We start from the raw sequence: 27,081 nt of genomic DNA, 5'->3' as shown, positions 1-27,081 counted from the left end.
GCTGTACTTTGTTCTGTTCTTCTTTCACTCGATACTGACTAGTCTCCCACTCCCTGCCGCTGACAAACATTCTGGAAGGTTCTCCCATCTCCATAGAGAAACTGGAGCTCTGTCAGAGTCACCATCAGGTTATTGGTCACCTCCCTGACCAAGGCCCTTCTCCCCCAATTACTCAGTTTGGCCGGGCGGCCAACTCTAGGAAGAATCTTGGTGGTTCCAAACTTCTTCCACTTAAGAATGATGGAGGCCACTGTGTTCTTGGGGATCTTCAATGCTGCAGAAATGTTTTGGTACCCTTCCCCAGATCTGTGCCTCGACACAATCACAGGTTTTCGCTATGTCATTGTGGTATTGTAAAGACTAATCTGAACAAATGACGGACCATGTAAAAAAAGAGTTTGTCACTAAATCCGGCTAGAAGGACCACATAAAAACAGTTGGCTGGTATGCCCCCACCCATCTAAGCGGTCGGCTGTGAATGCCCTCAACCGCTATATACTTAGAACTGATTGGTTGGTTCTGCTCACTATAGTGCGGTCCGGTTAGAACATGTTGTTGAGGCCCATCACTGTACTCTTGATAGTCAACAACACACACACACACACACACACACACACACACACACACACACACACACACACACACACACACACACACACACGTTTCCATTGAATATGTTTATATGATTTTGGTAATCCGAATTACTTGGATTCTTATTGTTGTGGTTATTTTCGACGCTCACACACAACAGTCAGACTTTCATGTTACTGTCGACAATAAAAAGTCCTCAGACACATGAGTCTTCTCCATTCAGACAGCAATAATGCTCTGACCTGAGTGGGTGGGTGCAGTGTCCAGATGCCCCTTTCCAAGCACTCTGTTTGTTTGGGAATGGCAGGGCTATGTTGGGTGAGGGATAACTTAGGTAGGCTGAGCAGCCAAACTAACGGGACTTAAGAGAAACTGAAGGGACTGTGAAGGGGAAGTTAGGTAGAGAGGAGAGGAGGGGGACAACCTTTTTTACAGGTATTGTGTGTAGATTGATGAGGATTTGTATTTTATTTAATCCATTTCGGAATAAGGCTGTAACGTAACAACATGTGGAAAAAGAGAAGGGGTCTGAATACTTTGTGAATACACTGTAAATACTGAAACACAATGACAATAAGACAAGTCTATTGACACACCCAGGACATTGGCAAATCTAAATAACTATTAAAAAACTCCATAAACCACTATGTAAATAAAAAAACATCCACTAATCATTGAATAAGGAAATCCTCAGCTGGGAAATATGTCAAATAATATTATTAACATTCGGAAATGATGTCTGGACTACATCCAGATGTTCGCTAGGACTCCATGAGTACAAGGAAATACGATGAATAAGAAAATGGATATATATGTAATTCTAGCTACACTTGCAGGACTTAACAATCATATTGGACAACTGCTCCACCTGTGCAAGAAAAGAAGAAAAAAGGAAGAGTACCTTCAGTGGATAGACATTGTTCAGAAACATTTTAACCCAGCAGCTTCGTTGACTATCATTTCAATTCAATGAGGATGTTATGAGTTAACAATACAGTATTCACAGACCTTGTGTTGCCTACCCACATAGTAGAGAATGGGTAGGGGCTCCAAGACCTGTGGAACACAGCAAGGTTGGGCAGAGGCTCCAGGATTGTGGTGCTTATACAGAGCCAGTACCTGTGGTTAAGTAAACAAAAGGTTACTAGATATCTCATGGAACAGTTACAGACCATCTTGTTCTGAATATAGTCTCTATCTCACCCCGTGGCTATATAGTGGCATTACTGTACAGATCCTTTAGAGACAGTAAACAATAGGGAGGCTTACAGGTACATGATTGGTAGCATTACCTGGGAGTACTTGTTCTCTGTGTTCCATATATAGGTGCATGGGCCAATGCAGTAGTTAGCAAAGTAGCCAGTGGGTTCATGGATCCATTTCCAGCCCAGGTCCTTACGGAAGTCAATGTAAAGCTTTCGCACACAGCAACTCTCCGATTTGCTGGGGGTACACACACACACACACACACACCTGTGAGTTATACACCTCATCTCTTAAAAACAGGGCATTAACAAGGCGTCTATGTAGGCCTACAGTATATCCATCAGCTAAAAGAGATTATAAACTGGGTGGTTCGAGCCCTGAATGCTGATTGGCTGACAGCTGTGGTATGTCAGACCATATACCATCGGTATGACAATACATTTATTTTTACTGCTCTAATTACGTTGGTAACCAGTTTATAATAGCAATAAGGCACCACGGGGGTTTGTGGTGCATAGCCAATATACCACGACTAAGGCCTGTATCCAGGCACTCCGCGTTGCGTCGTGCTTAAGAACAACCCTTAGCCGTGGTATATAGGCCATATACTACATCCCCTTGTGCCTTATTGCTTAATTAACACACATTTAAGAGACATTAATTTATAGTTATAAAATGTTTTCTTGGGCAGGTGGAACAAAGAATAGTCTCACTCTGAGCAGATCTCTTCAGTAGTGCTTTGTCGTTTCTTCCGAGAGCTAAGCTGGCTGTGGCGTTCCACAGGAAGTGACATCAGTAAAATGTGAGGCTTTGGCATGTTCATGAAGAGAGTTTCTTTATCTCCCCTTGGCTTGTTCATCCCTAAAACATTGACACATTTGTCAGTAAAGAGATTTACAGTGGAGCTTTGTCAGAAAAAGTGTGGCTTGAGTTGATTTCAATATAGTGAATATAGCTAGTAGACTGCAAATACCTGATATTTCAAAGAGGAATTCTTCCATTGCTTTCCCACATTCACAAGGCAACTTCAATTGGAATCCTTGCTCCTTTCCTGGAAAATGTTGTAAAAATCCAAATATAAATTGTGTATCAACTTTTTTTTTTTTTTTAACCTGAAGGAATAGGTCTGCTGTTTTAGGTGTAAAAGTCTATTGGAAAGTTCTTACACATGCTTTGCCATAGGCCTTCTTTGTAGTGCCACTTAAATCAAACACAGATTTGTAACAGGATATGATTGTCAGTGATTCAACAGACTGTTTGTGTTATGCAATTATGACTACAACCCTAAAGGAAATTGTAACTTACCAGCCCCTTTCAGCCACTCCCTCAGAGTCTGTGTAACATCAAAGGAGACCCAGCGATTGGCCCATTCCTTTGAGACAAAATGGGACTTCATGTAACGTGCCTTATCTCCAGTGCCTCTGTAGAGTTCCAGCCTCTGCTCACTTCTGTCGTGCATGCCACGATTTTTGATGAGGATACGGAGCTCAGCTTGAGAGAGCAGTCGATCTGTCCCCAATACAGACCGCATCTCAGACATGTTGAAGAGCATTTGGTACTTACTGGTGTTCTCACCTGCGGAAGAAAGAGAGTCCATCAGCGATTGTTAATTATTTCTACTACAGGACCAGTCGGTGTAAGAGAGGAGGCCATAGAGAAAGCATTTGTACCGGTAAAAAAACTATTGTGGATAGATTATGTTATATAAAAAGACACTCTCAGGGAGAGGCGAAAGCAGTTTCAGGTTTGGCTTTGCCTCAAATACTCTCCGCTGGAGCCAAAATTACCCCTGTGAGGCTGTAACAATAATTACACATTGGAAAGGCCGCTGAGGAAGTGAGCCTGCTCTGGGGGCCAGATCACACCACGCTGTAGCCTCTAGCTAACTCTAGCATCTATTCACAAAGGTATCTTCTGCCGGGGTGGGGGAGGGGGAACCCCAGCCATATTTCCATGTTACAGCGGTTTCTTACAGAAGACCGACAGAAGACAGAGGCGACCACCTGTGCTAATTAGCTATCTAGAGTGCTCCGAACACCTGCGTGTAACGGAATAAGGAAGCCAAAAAAGTGTTTTAATTTTATTTCACCTTTATTTAACCAGGTAGGCTAGTTGAGAACAAGTTCTCAATTAAAAAATATTGTTGGCTGCAACTGTGTTAAAACAGTGTATAATTGTAAGTGTATAATTTGCATTTGTGAAGTTATTTGTTATGTGATGTGAAAAGAGAGGGCTTTATGTTTCCAAAACCTTATTGCAAGTGAGGATTATTAACGTTTATAAACATTAAAGCAGAGTGTGGGGATTGTAGTTCACATGGTCCCAGCCTCTGGGCGATACTTACGCCTGAGAACTCTGAGCAGAATGCCACCTTGGGTTCTCGAGAGCAAACCATGATGCACCACCACATAGCATTACACTAAACGAAAAAGGGAGCTATTCAGAGGTCACGATCATGAGAGCTTCTAGGGCAAACCTAACCGGCTCAGTGACTGCCTGGACAACAAGTTTACACTGCAGAGATTTATACTGTCTTTAGACAGAAAAGGGGAAGGATCCAGCAAAGGGAAGGAAACATCTGGTAGGGAGAGGTAAAAGGTTGAGGCAGGCCGTGGTTTTAAACACAGCAGACAGGGCCATTGCAGTCAGTTCAGTAAACCAATGGAAGAAACACCCATTTCCAGTCAACAACCTTATCTAAAGGACATAATTATACACATTTACATCCTAAAAATGTTCCACCAACTGCAGTTTCTAAATTTGCTCAGTCAGAAACTACAGCACTATTTCAAATGCATCATATTCACAACATATGACATGGTTGAAATAGCCTTGATTAGCTTAATCGTTTGCATGTCTGCGAACCCTCTCTGCATCATCCTACGTCGCAGAATCCAGTGTGGTGAAAAGGTTGACAGGTGCTTCATGGTTTACAGGGATAGAAGCCATATTATTGGCGAGGGCACGACTTGAGTCATTTAACAGAATGTATCCTGAAGTGTTCCTTCCTGCCAGCTGCCCAGATAAGCACACAGGAATCAGTCCGAGGAAACCTCCCTTGCCCCATCCATCGGTCTCACCCTCCACATTCTAAGTGACAATATGGTCTAGCTGTAGGACATTGAGCCACCTTGCCGAGATTGCCGACTCTGTTTGGCTACACTTTTCCCACATCGGAGAGTACATCAGTGGTCGGTTGACGGTTCTGATAAGGAAATCGTTCCTAAGCTTTGCCCAGGAAAAAAATGACATCCAATTGTTAAAATGTCCCCACCCCCTCTAAATCAAAACCAAACATGGAATCCATGTTGTGTCTAGCTTAGCAAACACACTGGTGTTTCACATGTTTGTCTAGAATAGATCATCAGACCCGCAATTGGGTAACTTGCTGCCGCAGACGGGAAGTAGAACTGAGCATGTTTGGTTTTCATTTCGAGGGGGGTGGTAGCATCTGACAATTGGACTTAATTCATTCCTGGGAACTGCACAGCGATGCAAACGACAATTTCCTTATCAGAACCGTCCACGGATATACTCTCCGACGTGGGAAAAGGGTTGCCAAATAGGCATAGGTCTGCAAATATCTCGCACGCCTCTCCAATGGTATGGCCTAATTAAAGATTTATACCTTAAAAATCAACCTTTGAAGAGCCCCCTACACACATTAAGCATTTAACACGCCTATACCTGACTAAAGTAAGGCTAGGGAAACATCCACTTTAACTTGACAAGCTACTCGCAGGCCTGGGCAACGCCAGTCCTCGGGGGCCTGATTGGTGTCACAGTTTTTGCCCCAGTCCCAGCTAACACACCTGACTCCAATAATCAACTAATCATGATCTTCAGTTTAGAATGCAATTAGTTTAAAATCAGGTGTGTTTGCTAGGGATGGAGAAGAAGTGTAACACCAATGAGGCCCCCCGAGGACTGGAATTACCCAGGCCGTATTATCTGTGTAAGCAGCAGCATGCATGGATATACAGGTAAGTTCAGAATGATAAATACTACAAGTCACACAAATACCAAGCTACATAGCATGCTCAAAACATTTGGAAATGATATTATACTAATACAATTGCACAGAGAAATATATTTTGTTACAAGTACCAAAATATATTTTGTTACTTGCAATGGCATGGTGTTATGGAGCCATTTTGTTTCCACTAGTCCTGGGGCCTTTGTTAAGGTCAACAGCATCAGGAACTTTACAAAGTACCAGGATATTTTAGCCAAAACCTGGTTGCCTCTGCCAAGAGGATGACACTTGGCCACAATTGGATCTTCCAGCAAGACAATAACCTAAGCACACATAAAAAAATCCACAAATAAATGGTTAATTGACCACAAAACCAACATTTTTGCAATGGCCATCTCAGTCTCCGGACTTGAACCACATTGAAAACCTGTGGTTTGAATTGAAGAGGGCAGTCCATAAGCGCAGACGAGGGTATCAAGGATCTGGAAAGATTCTGTATGGAGGCATTTTTTATTTCACCTTTATTTAACTAGGCAAATCATATAAAGAACAAATTCTTATTTTCAATGACGCCCTAGGAACAATGGGTTAACTGCCTTGTCCAGGGGCAGAACGACAGATTTTTACCTTATCAGCTCGAGGATTCGATCTTGCAACCCCTTGGTTGAGATCCCAAGATCCCACTAATCTCATAAAACATTTTAGAAAAAGCCTCGGCGTCGTTATCCTTGCAAAGCTAGTGCACTCACTTTGTTTCATGTTGAACTTGTGGACCTCCTTTGCAAAGTATGCCTCCTCTTCTGCATCCCGAGTGGCCGGTATGTACGTCTGCACCTGCTCCTCACTCAGCTCCACTGTGATGTTGTAGATGGACATCAGGGAGGTTGGGACCTCCTCAGAGTCTCCCTCCTGGTCAATCTCTGGCTCCTTGGGCAGCCGCAGCTTGCTCAGTATCTGTCCACGGATGGCCTCAATACGTTTCCTCTTCACCAGCTCCAAGTCCAGAGACTTACAGGTGGACATGGCTTCACTCCGACACACATATTCCAGCGCCAATAAGGCAACCAGCGTCAAACATTCTGCCCTCATGGCCCACTTCAAAAGAGGAACGACGTCTAAAGACAGCAGGCTTTCAGAGATGACTATTATGTGGATTTTACCGTCCTGTTTGAGCTCGCCGAGTCCCGTTGCGGGAGCTGATTTCAATGCACTACTCCTGCTGCTGTCACAATACTCACTGAAACACAGGAGGCTCTTCAGGATCTCAAGTTGAGCTCCTCTGTGACTGGCGCACGCTGTGGAACCGAGGTCAGACCACGGAGAAGCACCACAAGAGCTCAGCCTAGACTGAGTCACTGTCTCACTGGTACAGTGCCTCGCATACTCTCAGTGCTCCCTAGAGGCAGTCTCAACTCAAGGAATGAATGAACTACAGCACATCACCACATTACTACCTGTCCCTGGGACCCAAATACACACACACACGTTAATACAACAAACAAGCTCTGGAAACAGGTGGCCCTGTGTAAACTGTGAGATTTGGAAAGTCATGAACTATAAAAGGGAAATCTCAATGAAAATTGTCAAGTTGTCTCAACTTTCTTCCCCACCCTCTATAAACTTTTAATTTGTTAAAATCCATTCCTAAGCACATTTTTTTGCAAATGTGACAGTCTTCATACAACATTACTGAAGAAATTTTAGTCAATTGACCCAATTCCCTTTCCAAGCAAAAGGGTAATTCATAAACACATGCACACAGCATATTGCTAGGAGTCAAATGTTAGGAGTCAAAAAACTACTGCCTAGCTTCAATTCAAATTCTCCAAGACTGATGCTGTCACTCACTAGACCAGTAGACGCACTTTCCAAACCCAACCTTGCCAGAGAACACCACAACAAATGAAAGAGCAGAGACATCCTAACAGCAACAACAAACTCGCCCACACGTAGTCACAGCTCCTTCTCTAGTCTTACTATATTCAGATCCAGTTAGTTAAAACGTTTCAGACTAAAGTTAGACCCTACTGTTCATGCATTCATTGTGCGGTTTGTTTTACTAGTCATCCTCAGCCACGGATATTTTTCTCCAGTTCCTCTCTTGCACTAAAAATGTATGACACTAAGTCCAGGAAGTGAGCAGCATTGTGAAACTTCTGCCATTTCAAAGCACAGGGCTGCTTGTTCTGTTAGCTTTGCTGGAAGACAACACATGGAAGAACTTAAAATAACTGGTTGATTTGCTAAATTCAATCCGCCTGCAAGTGCTAAAAACGTAGCATCATCCATAGTATCATCTAAAAAGACTGACATGGCTACAATACCTTTATAGTTCATATACAGTTGAAGTCGGAAGTTTACATACACTTAGGTTGGAGTCATTAAAAAAATTGTTTTTCAAACACTCCACAAATTTCTAGTTAACAAACTATAGTTTTGGCAAGTCGGTTAGGACATCTACTTTGTGCATGACACAAAGTAGTAATTTTTCTTATAATTCACTGTATCACAATTCCAGTGGGTGAGAAGTTTACAAACACTAAGTTGACATCCTTTAAACAGCTTGGAAAATTCCAGAAAATTATGTCATGGCTTTTGAGGCTTCTGACAGGCTAATTGACATAATTTGAGTCAATTGGAGGTATACCTGTGGATGTATTTCAAGGCCTACCGTCAAACTCCGTGCCTCTTTGCTTGACATCATGAGAAAATCAAAAGGAATCAGCAAAGACCTCAGAAAAAATATTGTAGACCTCCACAAGTCTGGTTCATCCTTGGGAGCAATTTCCAAACGCCTGAAGGTACCGCGTTCACCTGTACAAACAATAGTACGCAAGTATAAACACCATGGGACCGTGCAGCCGTCATACTGCTCAGGGAGATGTGTTCTGTCTCCTAGAGATGAACGTACTTTGGTGCGAAAAGTGCAAATCAATCCCAGAACAACAGCAAAGGACCTTGTGAAGATGCTGGAGGAAATGGGTACAAAAGTATCTATATCCACAGTAAAAACGAGTTCTATATCGACATAACCTGAAAGGCCGCTCAGCAAGGAAGAAACCATAAAAAAGCCAGACTACGGTTTGCAACTGCACATGGGGACAAAGAACGTACCTTTTGGAGAAATGTCCTCTGGTCTGATGAAACAAAAATAGAACTGTTTGGCCATAATGACCACCATTATGTTTGGAGGAAAAAGGGGGAGGCTTGCAAGCCGAAGAACACCATCCCAACCGTAAAACACGGACGTGGCAGCATCATGTTGTGGGGGTGCTTTGCTGCAGGAGGGACTGGTGCACTTCCCAAAACAGATGTCATCAAAATGATGTGGATATATTGAAGCAACATCTCAAGACATCAGTCAGGAAGTTGGTTGCAAATGGGTCTTCCAAATGGACAATGACCCCAAGCATACCTCCAAAGTTGTGGCAAAATGGCTTAAGGACAACAAACTCAATGTATTGGAGTGGCCATCACAAAGCCCTGACCTCAATCCTATAGAACATTTGTGGGCAGAACTGAAAAAGCCTGTGTGAGCAAGGAGGCCTACAAACCTGACTCGGTCATATCAGCTCTGTCAGGAGGAATGGGCCAAAATTCACCCAACTTATTGTGGGAATCTTGTGGAAGGCTACCCGAAACGTTAGACCCAAGTTTAACAATTTAAAGGCAATGCTACCAAATACTAATTGAGTGTATTGCACTTCTGACCCACTGGGAATGTGATGAAAGAAAGAAAAGCTGAAATTGAGTCAACATGGGCCAGCATCCCTGTGGAACGCTTTCGACACCTTGTAGAGTCCATGCCCCGACGAATTGAGGCTTTTTTGCAACTCAATATTAGGAAGGTGTTCCTAATGCTTTGTATATTCAGTGTATTTTGTCTCCACCCTGTGTTTATTACTACAATCTACTATCAAACTTTAACAACTGCATATTATTACGAAAAATAAATTGATGAGTGAATTAATTGTGTCATTAGATATGAAACTTGCAAACTTTGAGGGAATATTTGTAAAGCAAAATGATGCAGGTTAGGTTATAGATCACAGGCATGCAGGTAATGATTTATTTACATAATTTTACTATATAAAAAAAAGTTCATAGGAAAATAGAAAACTGAAATTAAGTACAGTATAAAATCTGGTTTGCATTTTTAAATATCTGTTATATAAAATGTTTAAAATAATATAAAAAATTAAAAATCAGGAAGGCAGATTGTGTTGAAAGGCTCACACCCCCCCCTTTGTGGAGAAATAGGGGAAAGACACACATTTGCATGTTGGGGTCTTCTCATTATACACATACCTGACCAAAATTATGTGGACACCTGCTCGAACATCTCATTCCAAAATCATGGCCATTAATATGGAGTTGGTCCCCCCTTTGCTGCCATATCAGCCGCTTTAGTAAGGTCAGTCACTGATGGGCGATTAGGCCTGGCTCGCAGTCGGTGCTCCAGTTCATTCCAAAAGTGTTCAATGGGGCTGAGGTCAGGGCTCTGTGCAGGCCAGTCAAGTTCTTCCACACCGATCTCAGCAAACCATTTCTGTATGGACCTTCCTGCTGAAGCAGGAAAAGGCCTAACACAAAGTTGGAAGCACAGAATCATCTAGAATGTCATTGTATGCTGTAGCTTTAAGTTTTCCCTTCACTGGAAAAAAGGGGCCTAGCCCATGAAAAACAGCCCCAGACCATTATTCCTCCTCCACCAAACTTTAGAGTTAGCACTATGCATTAGGGCAGGAAGCATTCTTCTAGCATCCGACAAACCCAGATTTGTTCGTTGGACTGCCAGAATGTGAAGCGTGATCCATCACTCCAGAGAACATGTTTCCACTGCTCCAGAGTCCAACTGCGGCGAGCTTTACACCACTCCAGCCAACGCTTGGCATTGCACATGGTGATCTTAGGCTTGTGTGCGGCTGCTTGGCCATGGAAACCCATTTCATGAAGCTCCTGACAAGCAGTTTTTGTGCTGACGTTGCTTCCAGGGGCAGTTTGGAACTTGTTATTGTTGCAACCGAGGACAGATGATTTTTACACGGTACACGCTTCAGCACTCGGCGGCCCCGTTCTGTGAGCTTGTGTGCCTACCACTTCACGGCTGAGCATTTATTGCTCCTAGACGTTTCCACTTCACAATAACACCACTTACAGTTGACCGGGTCAGCTCTAGCAGGGCCGAAATTTGATAAACTGACTTGTTGGAAATATGGCATCCTAAGACCGTGCCATGTTGAAAGTGACTGAACTCTTCAGTAAGGCCATTCTACTGACAATATTTTCCTATGGAGATTGCATAGCAGTGTGCTTGATTTTATACACCTGACAGCAATGGGTGTGGCTGAAATAGCCGAATCCACTCATTTGAATTGGTGTCCACATACTCTTGTATCTATAGTGAATGTATGCAACATCAACACATCTCACAAGGCAAAATATCTCATCTGACCTGCTCAGTCTTATGTACCCGTTGCAGATATGGTCAAAATCCACACCCACTAACAATACAGTGCTCCATTCAGGCCTCTCTCCATTCACCCTTTGCTCTGTCCAATCTCTCAACATTTCAGCTCTCTACACCATATCTGTCAAAGTGTCGCATGATGATGCCTAGCTCCAGCTCTACAGTGCCCATAGCCACTGTGTGCAGCCTATATCTGTCCGCCCCACTGTATATGATGTCTGGGGAGCGCAGCAGGGGACCTCCACCCACAAAGGTTTGAGATATCTGCTCTTGCCAGGATCCCAGTGGTCTCCAGGTCACACAGCGTACATAGTGGTGCCCTGGGCTGGAGGGCACATGGCAATATCCATACCCATACAGCTGACAGCGCCCAAATGCATCCTGGTGCCAAACCTGCAGGTGAAGCTTGGGCCAGCCTAATGGGGAAGAGAAGTCAAATATAGTAACATTTTATTTGTCACGTGCCAAATACAACAGGTGTAGACGTTACTGTAAAATGCTTACATACGAGCCCAACAATGCAGTTATAAAGTAAGAAAATTAGCAAATAAAAATAGAAAATAGTAACACAATCATAATAAATAACAACAGCGAGGCTACATACAAGTACCAGTTCTGAGTCAATGTGCAGGGGTACGAGGTAGTTGAGGTAATATTATACATGTAGGTAGGGGTAAAAGTGACAAGGCAATCAGGATAGAAAATAAACAGAGCAGCAGCGTATGTGGAGTGTGAAAGTGTGTGTGTGAGGCATCTATATGCATGTGTAACGTGTGTGTGTGTGTGCATGTGTTGGGGTGTCAGTGTATGTGTGTGGGTAGAGTCCAGTGAGTGTCCACGCATAGAGTCAGTGTAAAAGAGTTAGTGCAAAAAAAGGTCAATGCAAATAGTCCGGGTAGCCATTTGATCAACTGTTCAGCAGTTTTATGAATTGGGGGTAGAAGCTGTTCAGGTGCCTTTTGGTCCCAGACTTGGCACTCCAGTACTGCTTGGTGTGCAGGAGCAGAGTGAACAGTCTATTGCTTGGGTGGCTGGAGTCTTTGAAAATGTTCCAGTCTTACCCTGTTATTTTTAACCTGAAAGCTAGGCTTGGTAGATGTAGGTATGTAAGTTATGTAGCTTTTAATTGACGTCTGTGATGAACTGCTACTTATAAATTGTCAGGAAGGTAGCTAACTACCTTGCAGTCCTTTAGTGGTGTAGTGCAGATCAATGGGATGACTCCAGAATGCCATGTCCCCTGTCTGAGGCAAATCCACTTGGGTCTGCCCCTCCTTCAAGCCCGAGAGAAGTCGCCATGCACCCCCTTACATAACGAAATAGACGTGTGGTTGGAAACAGAGAATCCACAATCACAACGGATGAGGTGAAGTAAAATGCTCAATAAAATAATCTGAATACAACAAAAGACACCTGTATGAATTCCCCACTTGCAGAAGAGACTGCTATGAGGGAAGCCGCTTGCCCCAACGATCTGACCGACAATGTGCAGCTCTGCCATTACTGGTATAATTGCAGCTCCTCTGCCTGCAGGTAGAGCACGTAATAACGCTGAATTGAACATCTGTTTACAGTGTCAGTGGCTAGCTGGGATTAGCTAGCTAGTTAGCTATCTGGCTAACGTTAGCTAGCTAGCCTCGTAGTCGTAGGTTCAAATGATACATTTGTCAACATAGCTGGCCTGAAATATGGTTGTTAGTTAGTTAGCAAACTAGAACATTTGATTAACGTTTTAATACATCACTTCATACACAACATAGTCAGTAAAACAAAAACGATAATGTCAAAAACACAGCTACCGCTTGGATTCAATCAGATGAAAATGCTGAAGCCACCATGATCCTCATTTCCTTGGCAACCAAACAAGAAACTACGGAGGCTGACGTTGAGAGAAATCGGCAAAAGGTTTTGACCGCTCTGTTCCCTTCCTTCCACAAGGGAATCAAATATTTATGTCAAGAGAGGGAATTTGTCTTTATAAACTTTTTTTTAAATTTATCAATAATTGGTGTTTACCTAATGCTCTTATGGTTGTACTCCTTGCCTGGATGACCTTGTAGAAAACTAGGGAAATTGTTAACTGCCTTATTGCAATGGAAGACTGTTTTTATAGACAAAGATGTGCAACAGTATAGCCGGCTGTGTACATTTATTTCAATCAAATGTTTGTGATGATGCATTATTGTGTACTAACTAGGGTACACAAGGCTGCATATTGCTGCATATTAATATAATTAAACTAAAAACAAACAATTGAAAAGAGAAGGTATGCTTACATTACATCATTAAAAACAGTTTCAAGAAAGCCATGTTCTATCCACAGCCAGATAATGGCATCAGACAGGTTGAAAACAGACAAGGATCAAAAATAAGAAAATAGAGCTTCAATGTTTTTTTTTTATCAGCACATATCACTCAACAATAAGAGGCAATTGCCCTTGTATTTTCATAGAGTACCACAGTATGAGTCATAATACCCATAAAACCTAGCGGTCAAACAAGGAAATGGTTCCAATAATTTCTCCCATAGGGGATTTTAGAAGTCACCTTGTCTGAGAGAGATTTACATGGTTGGCAAAACGTCATGCCATGGTAAGCCTACACAAAACACAGCCCTTATTTTAAGTGTTTCTAAAATTCCCTATGGGAAAAATGGTGTAAAAGCGATTGGAACCATTTCCCTGTTTGACACCTCCAATGTGGGGCTCTATTAAGGATGGACAGGAGGATTGAAAGTCTTGGCAGTAGATGTCATCATTTCCCCACTAGAATGAATGTCCCCCACAGACAAAGACATAAAAGTCAGAGTCAGACCCCTTTAAAGCCAAAGTTGTGGAAGTGAGGAGAGTCAACAGTCTGGTTGCAGGAGTGGTGCACCCCTGCTGAGCCCAGGTCAGAGAAGTCTGTGGTGGGCGGCAGGTCAGGAGGCCTTGCGTCAGAGTTAGCAGAGAATGCACCCAGGTAAGCCATGGCAGAGGAAGCAGCAGCCCTTCTCATCAGTAAATACACAGCCCTCACTGCCCGGGCATCATGGCTGGTGCCAAGGCGCAGACAGTCCACTGGACTATTTGTCCCTTTGTTCCTCTTCATGTGGGGAGATTGCATGCCTGTGGTGGATGGTAGAGAGAATATCTGTCATGCACATCCTTAATTGCAATTTACACCACTACACGTTGCATAAACCTCTACTTTTATCAAAAACTTTGGCTTTCAGCACCCAAAGAAAAGCTTGCATTTACACAGGACAAACATAGGTACAAAGAAAGCATTAAAGAATGAAAATGTGTACTATCGACAGATAGGGACTCGATGTAGTCGGGGGTGCAGTCCGCCCACACTTGTCACCGCTGAACTCCATCGTATGACGTGGAGTTGAGGTTATGGCCCTTTCAAGACAACTGGGAACTTGTCAGGGATCTTCAGGTCCAGTTCCAGACTTGGAATTCTGAGTTGGATGACCGTTCAAAACGATTTCTCCCAGTCGGAGCTCGTGTTTTTTCATATTTCCCATGTTGTGTTGAACGCACCCGAAGTCGGAAGTCAGAGATTTCCAAGTTCCCAGTTGTTTTTAACACGGCATTGTAGATCAGTCAGCCAGCAGTCGCCTTCACTGTCGGCTGCATTGTCGAACAATCCCCGTTTCCACGTTAGAAACAAACTGGCTGGTTATAAGGAGGGAAATTCCACTCGAATTCAATCACTTTTTGACTGCATCCCTTTTGATTTAAACAAAACCTTCCAAACATGTTTGCCCATGGAATAAGTGGTCAGAAAGTTACGTTTTGTACCGGAATACCAAAACATTTAGGAAATAAAAGGGGCTCAAAAGTGACCCATTTTGCACAGGGTGAATTACGAATAAGTGGGACACTTTGCATTTCCGTCGTCTGTACCCTCTTTCGACATTTATTTCACATATTAACCCAATACATGATACATTTATGAAATCCAGATGTTTTCTAATTTAAAAAAACAACAACATTTTGATATCATATTTACAGGAGGCATGACACACCCATTTGTGTATACTGAGGCAAAACCATATTTTCAATTCGCATGTGGTAGACTGGGACACCACTACTTTAGTCCTAATTGTACCCCAATGACAATTCAATAAAGTTTTGTGTGTTTAGGAAACTTCTGAGGATTTCAAAAATGTATCACGTGTTGGGATAATATGTTGGATAGATGTCTGAAGAGGTTAAAGAACCAGAGCCCTGACTAATCTAAGTACATGGGGTCTCAAATAAAAACTGGATCTCTTTTCTCCATTGGAAAAGCGTATTATGCTGTCCCACTTTATCTACTCCATACTGTCCTACTTTAGCTAGCTAGCTATGTTTGGTAAACAAAGAAAATGACTGAATTACAAAATTGAAACATAATATTGGCAACGTTCTATATATTTTGATGCACCAGTACATACATACATAGTATGCACAGTGCAATATTTGGACAGTTTTTTTTAACCTTAACATCAAAACAGAGAAAAAAAGCCTTACCTTGAGCTTCCTGTTTGAAGCTTGCTGTGTCCCCCTCTGTAATGTCACACCAATGAAGTGATGGAATTTTGATCGTGTGGTTTAGTAACAATAGTTTAGATTTTCTCTTGTCAGACCAAGAAATAAACACGGCAGGATTAAACTGTCCCAGTTTATATGATGTCCCACCATTTCCAAATTCATCCTACCCCAACATACGATAAGACATCCATGCCGTCATCACTGGAAAAGATCAACCGTTGTGTTTGATATTATTTAATTAAAAGCTAGCAAACAGTCTTCTCAAACTATTGTATAATTTCTTAAAAGAAAATGTTTTTGAATGATTACATTTTTTTTTTAACCTTTAACGTAAAATGATCTAAGAACGCTTAAACTCATATTTTGTGTGTGTTGTGCCTGCCATCGGTTGAGACACATCATGCTCTTGAATACAGTATGGGTTTCATTTTAATCATAGAAATATAATTCATAGAATGGACATATCCCTTCAGACCACTGCACTTTATAGCTGGTACACAATTGACATTTAAATTGAATTAAAATTTTAACTTCTAATTACTGCCACAAAGATGGCCACCGGCCCTCCCACAGTCTAATTTAAACTTTAATGGTCATGTCTATATTTCTATGATTTCAATAGGGAGGATTGACAGTATAATTTAAAACAACAAATATTCCCATCCAAGTCAACATTCTCTGATGTGTGAACCTCCAACAACCATCTTTGTGGTGCAATTCGAAAGTTGACATTTAATATCTCCCATTTTAGTAAATTTATCAGCCTAAATATGTATTCGAGAATGTTGTCAACCAATGGCAACACAACACAAAAAACCTCAGATGATGTAAAATAAGGTCTAAGCTACAATATATGTGAAAATGAAAACAATTGGAGTTTACAGGTTTTTAGATAATTGACGTTTAAGGTTAAAAATGACAACAAAAAAATCAACAAATTATTAAATAGTTTGACAACCCTGTTTGTAAGCTTTTAAATTATATCAATATCAACCGTTTATCTTTTCCAGTGATGAAGACATGGATGTCTCATGGTATGGTGGGGTACGCGTAATAGGTGAGCTTTGAGCACCTTTATTTATTGAATGTTTTCTCATTCAGATCCAAAGTCACTTTCTGAGCACTTCTACAAATGGGCAAAATATGTATGGGAGATTTCATTCAAATCAAAAGGGGTGCTGTCAAAAAGTGATTGAATTGAAATGGATTTACCCAGGAGGGGCATTTGCATCTCAAATTATATTTATTTTATTGACATAATGCTTGTTTGCCATTAACAAATCAGCGTTTCTAAAAGACTTCAGACCATTTGAATGCATCCAACTGGTATTTACGACTTCACAACTGGTAAATTCCCACATCCCATTTGGTTACGAACGCAGCATACTTTCCAACGTCAGATAAATAGAACATTTATTTCTTCATAGTATGTAATGTATGCTAGGGGCGGAACAAATTCTCTAAAAGTATGTACTATTCTCAATGTACTATTTCTTCAACGGTTGAGTGTCCATGAAAGTCAGAAATGTGAATGAAGAAGAGGGAGTAATGGAGGGGGAAAATGTCAAGAGCTAGCCCAACCGGTCGCAGGAAGGCGCTATTATTTCGCAATGGAATAATAGCGCCATCTTGCGGCCAGTTGAGCTAGTCAAGAGCTAAAGTTTTCCCTATGAGTAATTCAATCGTGAGAGACATGCCTAATACTCGCGGACTATTTGCTTATTAAACTAAATTCAGTCTCGGGGATAGGCTACATCATATCCAGCAGTAGTAGGTTATATTGTGAATTCGACTCCTGGAAGAAGAAAAACGTTTTCAATAATTGCTATGAATGGCATAGTCTACTCTCAAGGAAAACTTTTTGGAAAGCGTCTGAAACCTTAAGGAAATAGTCTAACGTGGATACTGTGCGAGGAAGAATTTAATTTCTTGCCTGGAAGGATGGAAAGATGTCTGTCTGAGGCATAATTTTAGTCGTAGTAGAGACCAATCTTGTTCTTCAAGAGCAAACCTGAACGAGGATGAAGGGCAGCAGAGGGTGTTTGCCGTTATTTGTTCTTTTGTTGATGGGTATAATAGGTACAGTGGTCCCTGTGCCAGGTGAGTCAGCATTGATGATACCAGAGATTATGTTGTCATTTTAGAAATATAAATGACCTCTCAGAAATGATCATAACGTATGTTTTATCATTTAAAAAACACAAATAGTATTCTTTGAAAAACGTATGTTCTTTTCTTTCATCGCGGTTTTTCTTACTTATGAACGTTTTAGGTAGGTATATAGGGTTAGTCTAATATTACAGTTGATTGACAAGACAAGTTGACACTATATTTAATGGTAAACTTAACTCATGCTTCCCCGAGTGAACTTGGTATTCATTAATCTAATTTTAGGAACCATATTTACTGAATGTCAGTTTAACATTTAGATTAATGGGTGTCCTTTGAATCAAGTGTTTCAGTTTGTGAAGAGCCCAGCCAATGTAACCTCATCCCTGGGTAAGCCGGTGCAGGTGCTCTGTACTCTCCAGGGAGATGGAGGTGGAGAGGAACCTCCGGATGTGGTGTGGTTTAGGGACGGTCAATCCCTGGATTACGCTGACACCAATCAAGTCCAAGTGCCTGTCACTGAAGGAAGTTGGCTGACCCTCAGTGAACTCAGGTCATTTCTTCAATTATGACTCTCTCTCTCTCTCTGTCTATGTCACACATTCTTGGTCTGACTTATCTTTTTTTCAGTGACAGTAATATGTCTTGTTTGTCATCAGAATTGATCATGTGAAACTGTCAGACATTGGGAGATACCGTTGCATGGCAACAGTGGGGCGGAAGGACTTGATGTCTCAGGAAGGGGTCATTCAGCTAGAAGGTAGAGTTTCTCTCTGTCTCTTCAATAATCTGTCTTTTTATTTTCGACAGTATCTTACTCAGAGTTCATGGTCTTTTCCAGGAATCCCTCATTTCTCAGTGGAGCCTCATGACATGACAGTAGTGGCTAATGTTAGCCTCAGCCTGCAGTGTATGGCCCATGGGCCTCCAGAACCTGTCAGGATCATCTGGCTGCAGAATGGAGGACCGCTCAACACGCTTCAGGACCCTGTATCCCACTCGCCCTCCACTCGCAACTTCACAGGTAAAGACTTTTCTCTTACTTTTGCATTTGGCTTACAAACAGCACATTATACAGGCTTAAAATTGAAACCTGCATTCTGTAACTGTCTATTTGTGTTTCTGTCCGTCTGACTGACCACCTCCTTGCATCCCTGTTGTTAGGCCTCAACCATACAAGCAGCTTCTCCTGTGAAGCCCACAACAGTAAAGGTGTGGCTACCTCAGCCTCGGGAACAGTGACAGGTCCGTACCAACAGAGGAGTCGTTCAACGTAAACAACTTATGATTATGTTGATTTGTTTGGTCTCATTCATGACTACCTCTCTTGTCTTGGGTGTAGTGGTTCCCTCCCAGGCACATGAAGTCCAGGCTGTAGAGGTTACCATCTCTTCCCTGCTGATCTCCTGGGAGCCTGGCTTTGGAGGGGTGTATCCTGTCTCTGTGTGCTCTATACAGGCAGCCCCATCTGGTCCTGACCGCACTGCATTGCTTAATCACCTGGTCCACAACCAGAATGTAAATGTACCACCTGCCCGACACCTGATCCCAGACCTGGAGCCCTACTCCTCCTATGACGTGAGGGTGGCTTGCCGTAGCAGTCAAGGTGCTTCCCCCTGGACACCATGGGTAACACTGCGCACATCTGAAGGAGGTAAGCTGTTTGCCACAGTCCTCGACCCGCCACCCCATCAGCGTGTGTTTATAGCAATTCTATTACTGATCATGTATTTTGTTATGTATTCACATCTACAACTCTTAGGTATGATTTCGTCCTGAGTGACTTACAGTACAATGAGTTAATGTTAAAGTGTGATACCTATGTAGCAGAGGTCAGTGACCTACAGGGGGAACAACGAGAGTTGAGTGACTGTGAAGCTAGGCAGGTTATGGGTCAAAGATTGTTCTGGAAAGAAGAAAAACAGTTTGGGAATTGGTTAAGGATTCTCAAGTGTTTTTGATCAAACAGACAGAAGAGATACAGGTTTATGGTTTTGAAAAGCAGAGGGGTCTAGCGTTTCATTCTAAATATACATCTGAAAAGGGCCAGATGGATGGAACCTGATGTTAAATCAAGATTTTCAGTGCTATTCCGCTGAGCTGGCAACAGACAAGTCACATTTGCCAGTAAGAACACCCTTCTCTCCATCCTCAGTGTTTTAAAATATAAACTTCTATATTGAGAAAGTTGCTTGAGCGAAGGAGGAGGTACTGAGGGCAGGAGGGAAACAGATTAAGCATTCTCTATTCATGGTTTGGCAGAGGTGGCTCAATCCTGCTGTGTCCATATAATGCCGCAGTGTGTTTGAATTATGGCTGGTGGAGAAGCGGTTTTTCCATGCCAACTCATGCTTTCCGCAGTCTGTAATGTAGACATGTTTGTGTGTAGAAGGGAAAGAGAGACTTTCGGAGAGAAGGGGAAAGGGGGAAACAGCCAATTTCACAGTGGTGTAGTGCACATCAACACACCATCAACTGACCGCTAAAGAATTTTCCATTCTATCAAATCGGTTACCAGATGTCAGGCTTAAAAGAAAACACCCTTCTTGTGCTGGGAGAATGCATGTTTGGATTCGTTTGATTCCATTAGCTAAACGATGCTGACCGTCACTGTCAAATTCATTCATTTCGAACACTTTTTGTTGTTGTTGTTGTTGTTGTTGTTGCATGTGGTAGATAACTCATGACTCCTAGTGCTTAAGCGTAACCAAACCATTTAGATTCTTTGCTTTTGTCGGTCCTATTTATCTGAAAATAACATGCGCGCATGACGTGGCACAGACCTGTAAGGTGTGTGTGTGTGTGTGTGTGTGTGTGTGTGTGCGAGCGAGCTATATTCCCGACCTCCCCACAAAGTAAAAATATCTTATCCCTCCCATCTACATCTCTCTCTCCACTGCTCCTGGGTCAGAGATAGAGGGGAGTGAGAGGGGCGTGGGCTGAGGGAGTGAGCGAGAGAGAGAAAGAGCCGGGTAGATGGAGGGAGAGGGGAAGGTGCTTGTGTTTTTGTTGGCCGGGGTGGAGCCACATATGGAAACGATCAGCAGTGGAACACTCACCGATGACATCACCAGGCAGGGTCCAGTACAGGCCCCAGCCGCAGCCCACGCTAAGACTCACAACGTGACAAAAATGCCTTTATTTACATTGTTCTCTTAATAAGATCACATTTTACGCACGGACCTTTGCACACTGGTTTTTAACAGCATGAGTCTGGTAGTGTGTGTTACAGGTCACATGTTGTAAACATTATTCATTTTTTGGCATGTATCTGACAGTACCAGAGGCAGCACCAGACAATGTGAGTGGACTGTTTAATGGAACAGAGGTTATTGTCAGCTGGACCAAGCCACCAGGCAGACTGAATGGCCAGATACTAGGGTACAGAGTGGAGTACAGAACCCCTAACAAGTCCAAGGTAACCCATGTTACAGTTGTCAAAGTAAACATATGTTGTAGACTCTCTCTCTCTGAGTGTAATGGGTATATTTGCTGTTGTTTCAGGCTGTTCTGGAGTCAGTTCAGTCCTCTGAGCTAGCTATCCCGCTCTCCAGCCTCCTGGACAGTGTGTCCCTGAGTGTGAGTGCCTGTACTGTGGCAGGGTGTGGCCCCTGGAGCCCTGTCCAAACCCTCAAACAGAAACAGCCTGGTGAGTCTGGACAGAACAGAGGGAGACAGTAGGATGGTTGGGATGGGGCAAAGGAGAGGAGGAAAACGGCAGGAGATCCCAAATGTTCTAGGTTGATTCATCAGGTAGCATATTCCAGTGTCTGTGTAATAGTTGACCTACCTCTCTTTCCTGCCTTTTTAGATCTCTCCCCACATCAGGAATTTTCCTGGCATTGGTGGTATGTGATCATGGGGATTGCTGTCGGTCTGGCCTTGATAGGGTTCATCATGGTGTATGCAATCATATTGCGTCGAAGAGAGACATGCTTTGGGTGTGTACCTCTGGGTCTCCCTGTATCCCCTTTGTTTCATTCTTTTGTTGTCGTCATTCCGGTTCGATGATCAATTAAAAACACCTGTGTGCTTGTGTGTTGCGCGACAGGAAAACATTTGACCCCATGAGAAACGGCGGTGGGGACTTCGTAGTAAGATACAGCGCCCGACGCACCTACAATCACCAGTCGAATGAAGCCACACGTGAGTTGTCATGCCAGTGACGTAAGAGGAACAGTCACCGGTAAACGCCTTGGAACCAAGCGGTGTGTCATGAAGTGTGGGAGTTCAGGAACAGATGTTGAAGCTCAGATTTCATCCGTTTGCTCAATGTTGTTCTGTGCCAGATGTGGTGGGGGGGGGGGGGCAGAGTGGTGTCAGGATCTGGCTGTTAACTACACAATCTGCTGGAGAACACAGAGAAATTAGTTTGAGAATGGAGTTCAAATCCTTGCAGAGTCACACTGCTATTATTCTTAGGGGACAAAGGCTTCCAAATATTGAATTATATTTATTTCAGAACAAATGGGAAACGTTCCAAATCATAGTTTTGGGATGTGTTTTGTTGCCAGAGCATTTTGTTTCGACACACATCGTTGTGAAAAGAAAACACAGGAAGAGAAAACATAGACTGGAAGCCTAGAACAGTTTCACAATAATGGACTCATATTCTGCATTGTTCTTCAAAACGGAATCTCTCATTTGTTTAAGGGCAGTGTGAGAGGAATAACGCTCAAGTTATTTTTCCAATACATCATGCTTTAAGAATCCCTGTTTCTGTGTAAGAGAGAGTATTAACCCTGTCCGCAGTGAACAGCCTGGTGATCAGTGACGAGTTGAAGCACAAGTTGCAGGATGTGATGGTGGACCGACACAAGCTGACCCTGGGCAAGACCCTCGGCGAGGGTGAGCTCCGGCTGAAGCCTTCGTCATACGCTATATGTACTGTCACCTAGTCAGTCATGAACTACTACATCCTAGGGCCTTAAGAGGCTTAGATCCCCAGCTACACCAACCCCCCGGACTAACAGCGCGTCCATGTCTTGATCTGCAGGGGAGTTTGGCTCCGTCATGGAAGGGCTTCTGGTGCATGAAGAGACTGTCCTCAAAGTGGCTGTGAAGACCATGAAGAGTGAGTGTCGGATGTCCCCATTGTGCGTCTCCCACGGTGCAGTATGTGTCAGTTTGACCTCAGCCACCCTCTCCTTCTCCCTCTCGTAGTTTCCATCTGCACTCGCACCGAGATGGAGGACTTCCTCAGGGAGGCTGCTTGTATGAAGGAGTTTGACCACCCCAACGTCATGAGACTCCTCGGTGAGAGACTGGGCTGATTTTGTTTTGTCACTTATCGAGCGACTATTAACACGCGGACGTTTTTGTCTCCCAAGTGTCCGTTACCAAGTAGGCCTGACTCGATTCATTCGGTTGTTTCCCCGATCCTCCCTGTAGGAGTGTGTCTGCAGACGGTAGAGAGGGGAGGCTACCCATCCCCTGTCGTCATCCTGCCTTGTATGAAACACGGGGACCTGCACAGTTTCCTGCTCTACTCTCGACTCGGGGACAGTCCTTTGGTCAGTTCCCTTCCCTCCCACGCAGATGGGAAAGGTTTTTTGTTACACAAATAAAAATTGTAGCGTTGTGCTCTTTTCTCCTTTCAATGCGTGTTCCATTTGTGCCGCTGTATAGCACCCCCTGTCTGTATCTTATCGTCTCTGTCTCCATTCATCAGTCCCTGCCGTCTCAGATGTTGGTGAAGTTCATGACAGACGTCGCACGGGGAATGGAGTACCTGAGCGACAAGAGGTTCATCCATAGAGACCTGGCAGCGCGAAACTGCATGTGGGGATTCTCGCCTCTCTGTTCTGTCCGTGTCCTCCTGTTTCTCACACATACTCCTCAATGTTTTTCTGTGATGGTCTGAGAGAACGACTGTGACGCAAGTTGAGCATGTTGAGTGATGCAAGTAACAGTACTGTTTTACGCTGCTATTACGTTGTCTGTGCTCATCTGCGCACACACGGAGTGCACAAAACATTAAGAACACCTTCTTAGTATTGAGTTCTACCCACCCTCTTTTGCCCTCAGAACAGCCTAAATTCTTCGGGGCATGGACTCTACAAGGTGTCGAAAGCGTTCCACAGGGATGCTGGCTCATGTTGAGTCTAATGCTTCCCACAATTGTGTGAAGATGGCTGGATGTCCTTTGGGTGGTGGACCATTCTTGATACACACGGGAAGCTGTTGAGTGTGAAAAACCCAGCAGCGTTGCAGTTCCTGACACAAGCCGGTGCAACTGGCACCTACTACCATACCCCGTTCAAAGGCACTTCAATCTTTCATTTTGCCCATTCACCCTCAATGGCACACATACACAATCCATTGTCTCAATTGCCTCAAGGCTTAAATCATCCACACTGATTGAAGTAGATTTAACAAGAATAAGGGATCGTCGCTTTCACCTGGTCAGTCTTTCACGGAAAGTCTCTTAGTCTTAATGTTTTGTACACTCAGTATATATCTGTCCTGCAGGCTGAACGAGAATATGACTGTGTGTGTGGCTGATTTTGGCCTATCTAAGAAGATCTATAATGGAGACTACTATAGACAAGGACGCATTTCAAAGATGCCAGTAAAATGGATCGCCATCGAGAGCCTGGCAGACCGAGTGTACACCACCAAGAGTGATGTGGTGAGCTATCCAAACTTTGTCCAGCTACATTATGTGACCCATGTCTCCTACTGTATTTGGGTTTTAACATCCTGCAGAAGAATTCATAACAAAGAGTAAATACAAGTACATTATTTTTGTGACGGTGCTTATATCCCTCTCTTGAAGTGGTCGTTTGGAGTGACTATGTGGGAGATAGCCACTCGGGGACAGACGCCCTACCCTGGAGTGGAAAACAGTGAGATCTACGACTACCTTAGACAGGGCAACCGCCTCAAGCAGCCCCCTAGCTGCCTGGACACCATGTGAGTGCCTGTTTCTGGATCTGTATTTAGTGGTGTATAGTAGAGGCAACGAATGTACCTTTCCTGGAGTATCTGGATTTTGGGTAATTTTGTATCTCCTCTATACTGTAGCTACTCCCTGATGTTCTCCTGCTGGCTACTGAGTCCTAAGGACCGCCCGGGGTTCCCCTCCCTGCGCTGTGACCTGGAGAAAGCACTGGAGGAGATGCCCGAGCAGGAGGAGGCTGATGACCTGCTCTACGTCAACATGGAGGAGCCCTCAGGCTCTCTGTCGGGGGCCGTGGGGGGCTGGGAGCCTTTTGGACTGCCTCACCCGTCCTACCAGAAGAACATGGGCCCTCTGGAAACCGCCCAGGTGCATCATCATCATGCTGATCGCTATGTACTCTGCCCTCAGCGCGAGGCCCAGCCCTATCTCAATGACTCTATTGACAGCCTGAGCTGGATGGCCTCCTCATCAAGCCCCACCCTGCAGCTCCAGGCCTCCTGCTCCTCCTCCCCCACCTCCTCTCTATTGCTGGACGGGCAGGACAACAGGGAAGGAGAAGGATGGGACCGGAGGGTCTTCAGGAAGTGAGGTTTAAAAGGCTCACAGAGGGACTTCCAGTAGTTGTGAAGAAATACTGAAGAAAGTAGACAAGTTCACCACAATACGGTAGTCAAATTAACAAGATCAAAACAAATCAAGGATTGGTTGTGTTACGGACGGTTCAACAGTTGTGAACATACTGTATACACTGTAGTCAATTGTCACCAATGTGGAGCCACCAAATCACATGCTAGATAAATATTTATCTTCCCAATATGAATATTAAGAAACCAAATCAACTAATCCGTTGGCACGGACTGTGTAATAAATTGGTATAACCCTTTACTGAAAGGAAACTACATCAAACTGTAAGTGCATCAAAGCCTTTTATTTAATAAACCAATGAACAAACCCATTAATAAACCAGTATTTTTTTGGTTTTAAGAAAACAAAGTAGCGAGTTCCCTCAAACTAAACAATGTACTGGATACAATAATGCATTCATGGCATTCAGACTAGCCAGGCTTAAAATACATTCAATAAATTAAAAACAAATAAATACACAAGCCCTAGTTCCTACGTCAACGACACAGTAACCATCATCAGTTCTGTTGAGAGAAATAGTAATAATTAAAACAGATACAAAGAACATTTCAGGGAAAAACCTTGTCAGTTGAAAAGCAGCCGTTGAAGAGCATTTAAAGTCAATACTGTATGTAGTGGTTATAGCGCTTTTCCAGTGGGCTGGTAAAATAGCTTTGAAGGATAAAGTACCATCAACTATACTCCAGTTGTGTTTACAGTATATCTGGTACCGGTATCTCTTGCTTTATGAGTAGGAGGAGATATCAAAGTACTATACCAAACATGACAGTTTTGGTACAGTATCAAGATGCTGCTGTAGTATACGACTAATAAAGTTTGTTCCAATAATTTAGGCACTGAAGTTTTACAAAATTGACATGCATAATGCACTTAATTATTGAGAATATTTGTGGGTGTTGGCAAAATGGGAGTATTTTCCCACATTCACGCGCACAATGACATTTCAAGAATTACTGTCACTGAATGTTTCAACTTGACATTGCTACAAACACTTCTAAATGCAGTTATTTAGTTTTCATGTGTTTGGGTCCAACTCTCTTCCATACAGTATTGTGCAGCTATTTCAGTATGGTTTACTATGTTATTAAACCTACTAATTGTAGTCGTATGGTTATGCAAGCTGATCCTCATATTGCTTCCTGAAACAGTCCCCAGCAGGGAAGAAATCCCACGCTCGCTCCTGGTACATCTTCCACACATATGACTCCTGGAACAGAGGAGGAACCAGGACAGAGGGAGAAAAGAAGAGACAGCCAATTGAAATTAATGGCTACAAAATGGGAGGCATTTGGTGCCACGAACACAAAGACTGACTGACAGACTCACCTGGCCAGTGTGCTCCGTCTCATCTTTGTTGATGAGGTACATTAAGAAGAACCTGCAGAGGACAGACAGACCGGCAGGTCAGTGTGATGGCAGATGGTCATGGACACACACTGTTGACTGATTACAGGGAGAACACGTACATGTAGTTGGCCAAGTTGTGTTCCTCCAGGGTGTGGGTCTCGAAGCCGTGCGGCGTCGTATCAAAGTAGTCGCTTCCAATTCCACAGATGAAGCACTTGGTCTACAAGAATCAAATAAACAGAAACAGTAGGCAAGATGGTGGTATGTGCCCAACCATGTGATTGACTTGAACTCACCTAAAACTGATGAA

General features: G+C 43.3%; 4 protein-coding genes across 20 annotated transcripts in view; 1 reads left to right on the top strand and 3 right to left on the bottom strand.

Annotated features, from left to right (window-relative positions):
- Positions 1-1,044: 1,044 nt before the first annotated feature.
- On the bottom strand, positions 1,045-7,892 carry LOC118390427 (transforming growth factor beta-1 proprotein-like). Its single transcript, XM_035780985.2, has 7 exons — positions 6,523-7,892; positions 3,103-3,372; positions 2,771-2,848; positions 2,511-2,658; positions 1,884-2,034; positions 1,600-1,710; positions 1,045-1,459 (listed from the first exon to the last, which is right to left on the bottom strand). Exons 1-7 carry the CDS (start codon positions 6,860-6,862, stop codon positions 1,412-1,414), a joined length of 1,146 nt encoding a protein of 381 aa, XP_035636878.1. The 5' UTR covers positions 6,863-7,892; the 3' UTR covers positions 1,045-1,411.
- LOC118390426 (tyrosine-protein kinase receptor UFO-like) lies at positions 5,693-25,558 on the top strand. 3 transcript variants are annotated; one of them, XM_035780982.2, is made up of 18 exons: positions 5,693-5,780; positions 18,221-18,428; positions 18,535-18,635; positions 18,717-18,899; positions 19,040-19,120; positions 19,218-19,529; positions 21,154-21,293; positions 21,380-21,524; positions 21,687-21,816; positions 21,927-22,021; positions 22,628-22,723; positions 22,872-22,949; positions 23,039-23,131; positions 23,267-23,388; positions 23,547-23,656; positions 24,347-24,506; positions 24,654-24,790; positions 24,902-25,558. In XM_035780982.2, exons 1-18 carry the CDS (start codon positions 5,708-5,710, stop codon positions 25,365-25,367), a joined length of 2,730 nt encoding a protein of 909 aa, XP_035636875.1. In that variant the 5' UTR covers positions 5,693-5,707; the 3' UTR covers positions 25,368-25,558. The 3 variants fall into 3 exon arrangements, with proteins under 3 accessions (XP_035636875.1, XP_035636876.1, XP_035636874.1); XM_035780983.2 differs by lacking the exon at positions 5,693-5,780 and adding an exon at positions 17,395-17,866 and having other exon boundaries at positions 18,271-18,428; XM_035780981.2 differs by lacking the exon at positions 5,693-5,780 and adding an exon at positions 17,395-17,866.
- Positions 9,829-16,165, bottom strand: LOC118390428 (B9 domain-containing protein 2-like). 3 transcript variants are annotated; one of them, XM_035780988.2, is made up of 5 exons: positions 15,746-16,165; positions 13,043-14,350; positions 12,657-12,770; positions 12,424-12,549; positions 9,829-11,659 (listed from the first exon to the last, which is right to left on the bottom strand). In XM_035780988.2, exons 3-5 carry the CDS (start codon positions 12,742-12,744, stop codon positions 11,346-11,348), a joined length of 528 nt encoding a protein of 175 aa, XP_035636881.1. In that variant the 5' UTR covers positions 12,745-12,770; positions 13,043-14,350; positions 15,746-16,165; the 3' UTR covers positions 9,829-11,345. The 3 variants fall into 3 exon arrangements, with proteins under 3 accessions (XP_035636881.1, XP_035636879.1, XP_035636880.1); XM_035780986.2 differs by having other exon boundaries at positions 12,657-14,350; XM_035780987.2 differs by lacking the exon at positions 15,746-16,165 and adding an exon at positions 14,533-15,101 and having other exon boundaries at positions 12,657-14,350.
- A 134-nt stretch (positions 25,559-25,692) lies between the features above and the next one.
- Positions 25,693-27,081, bottom strand: part of LOC118390425 (ryanodine receptor 1-like) — a 73,207-nt gene continuing 71,818 nt past the window's right edge. For all 13 annotated transcript variants that reach the window (XM_052457357.1, XM_035780980.2, XM_052457361.1 and 10 more), the window contains 3 exons: positions 26,891-26,991; positions 26,751-26,802; positions 25,693-26,631 (listed from right to left, as the gene is read on the bottom strand). In XM_052457357.1, coding sequence (XP_052313317.1) covers positions 26,536-26,631; positions 26,751-26,802; positions 26,891-26,991 — 249 coding nt within the window. In that variant the 3' untranslated portion in view covers positions 25,693-26,535. The remainder of the gene's footprint in view (positions 26,632-26,750; positions 26,803-26,890; positions 26,992-27,081) is intronic.

Source organism: Oncorhynchus keta, chromosome 11 (assembly GCF_023373465.1).
Source record: "Oncorhynchus keta strain PuntledgeMale-10-30-2019 chromosome 11, Oket_V2, whole genome shotgun sequence".
In the NCBI taxonomy this organism is placed as follows: Eukaryota; Metazoa; Chordata; class Actinopteri; order Salmoniformes; family Salmonidae; genus Oncorhynchus; species Oncorhynchus keta.
Note: the sequence above shows the minus strand (reverse complement) of the source record. Positions and strands in the feature narration are given on the sequence as shown.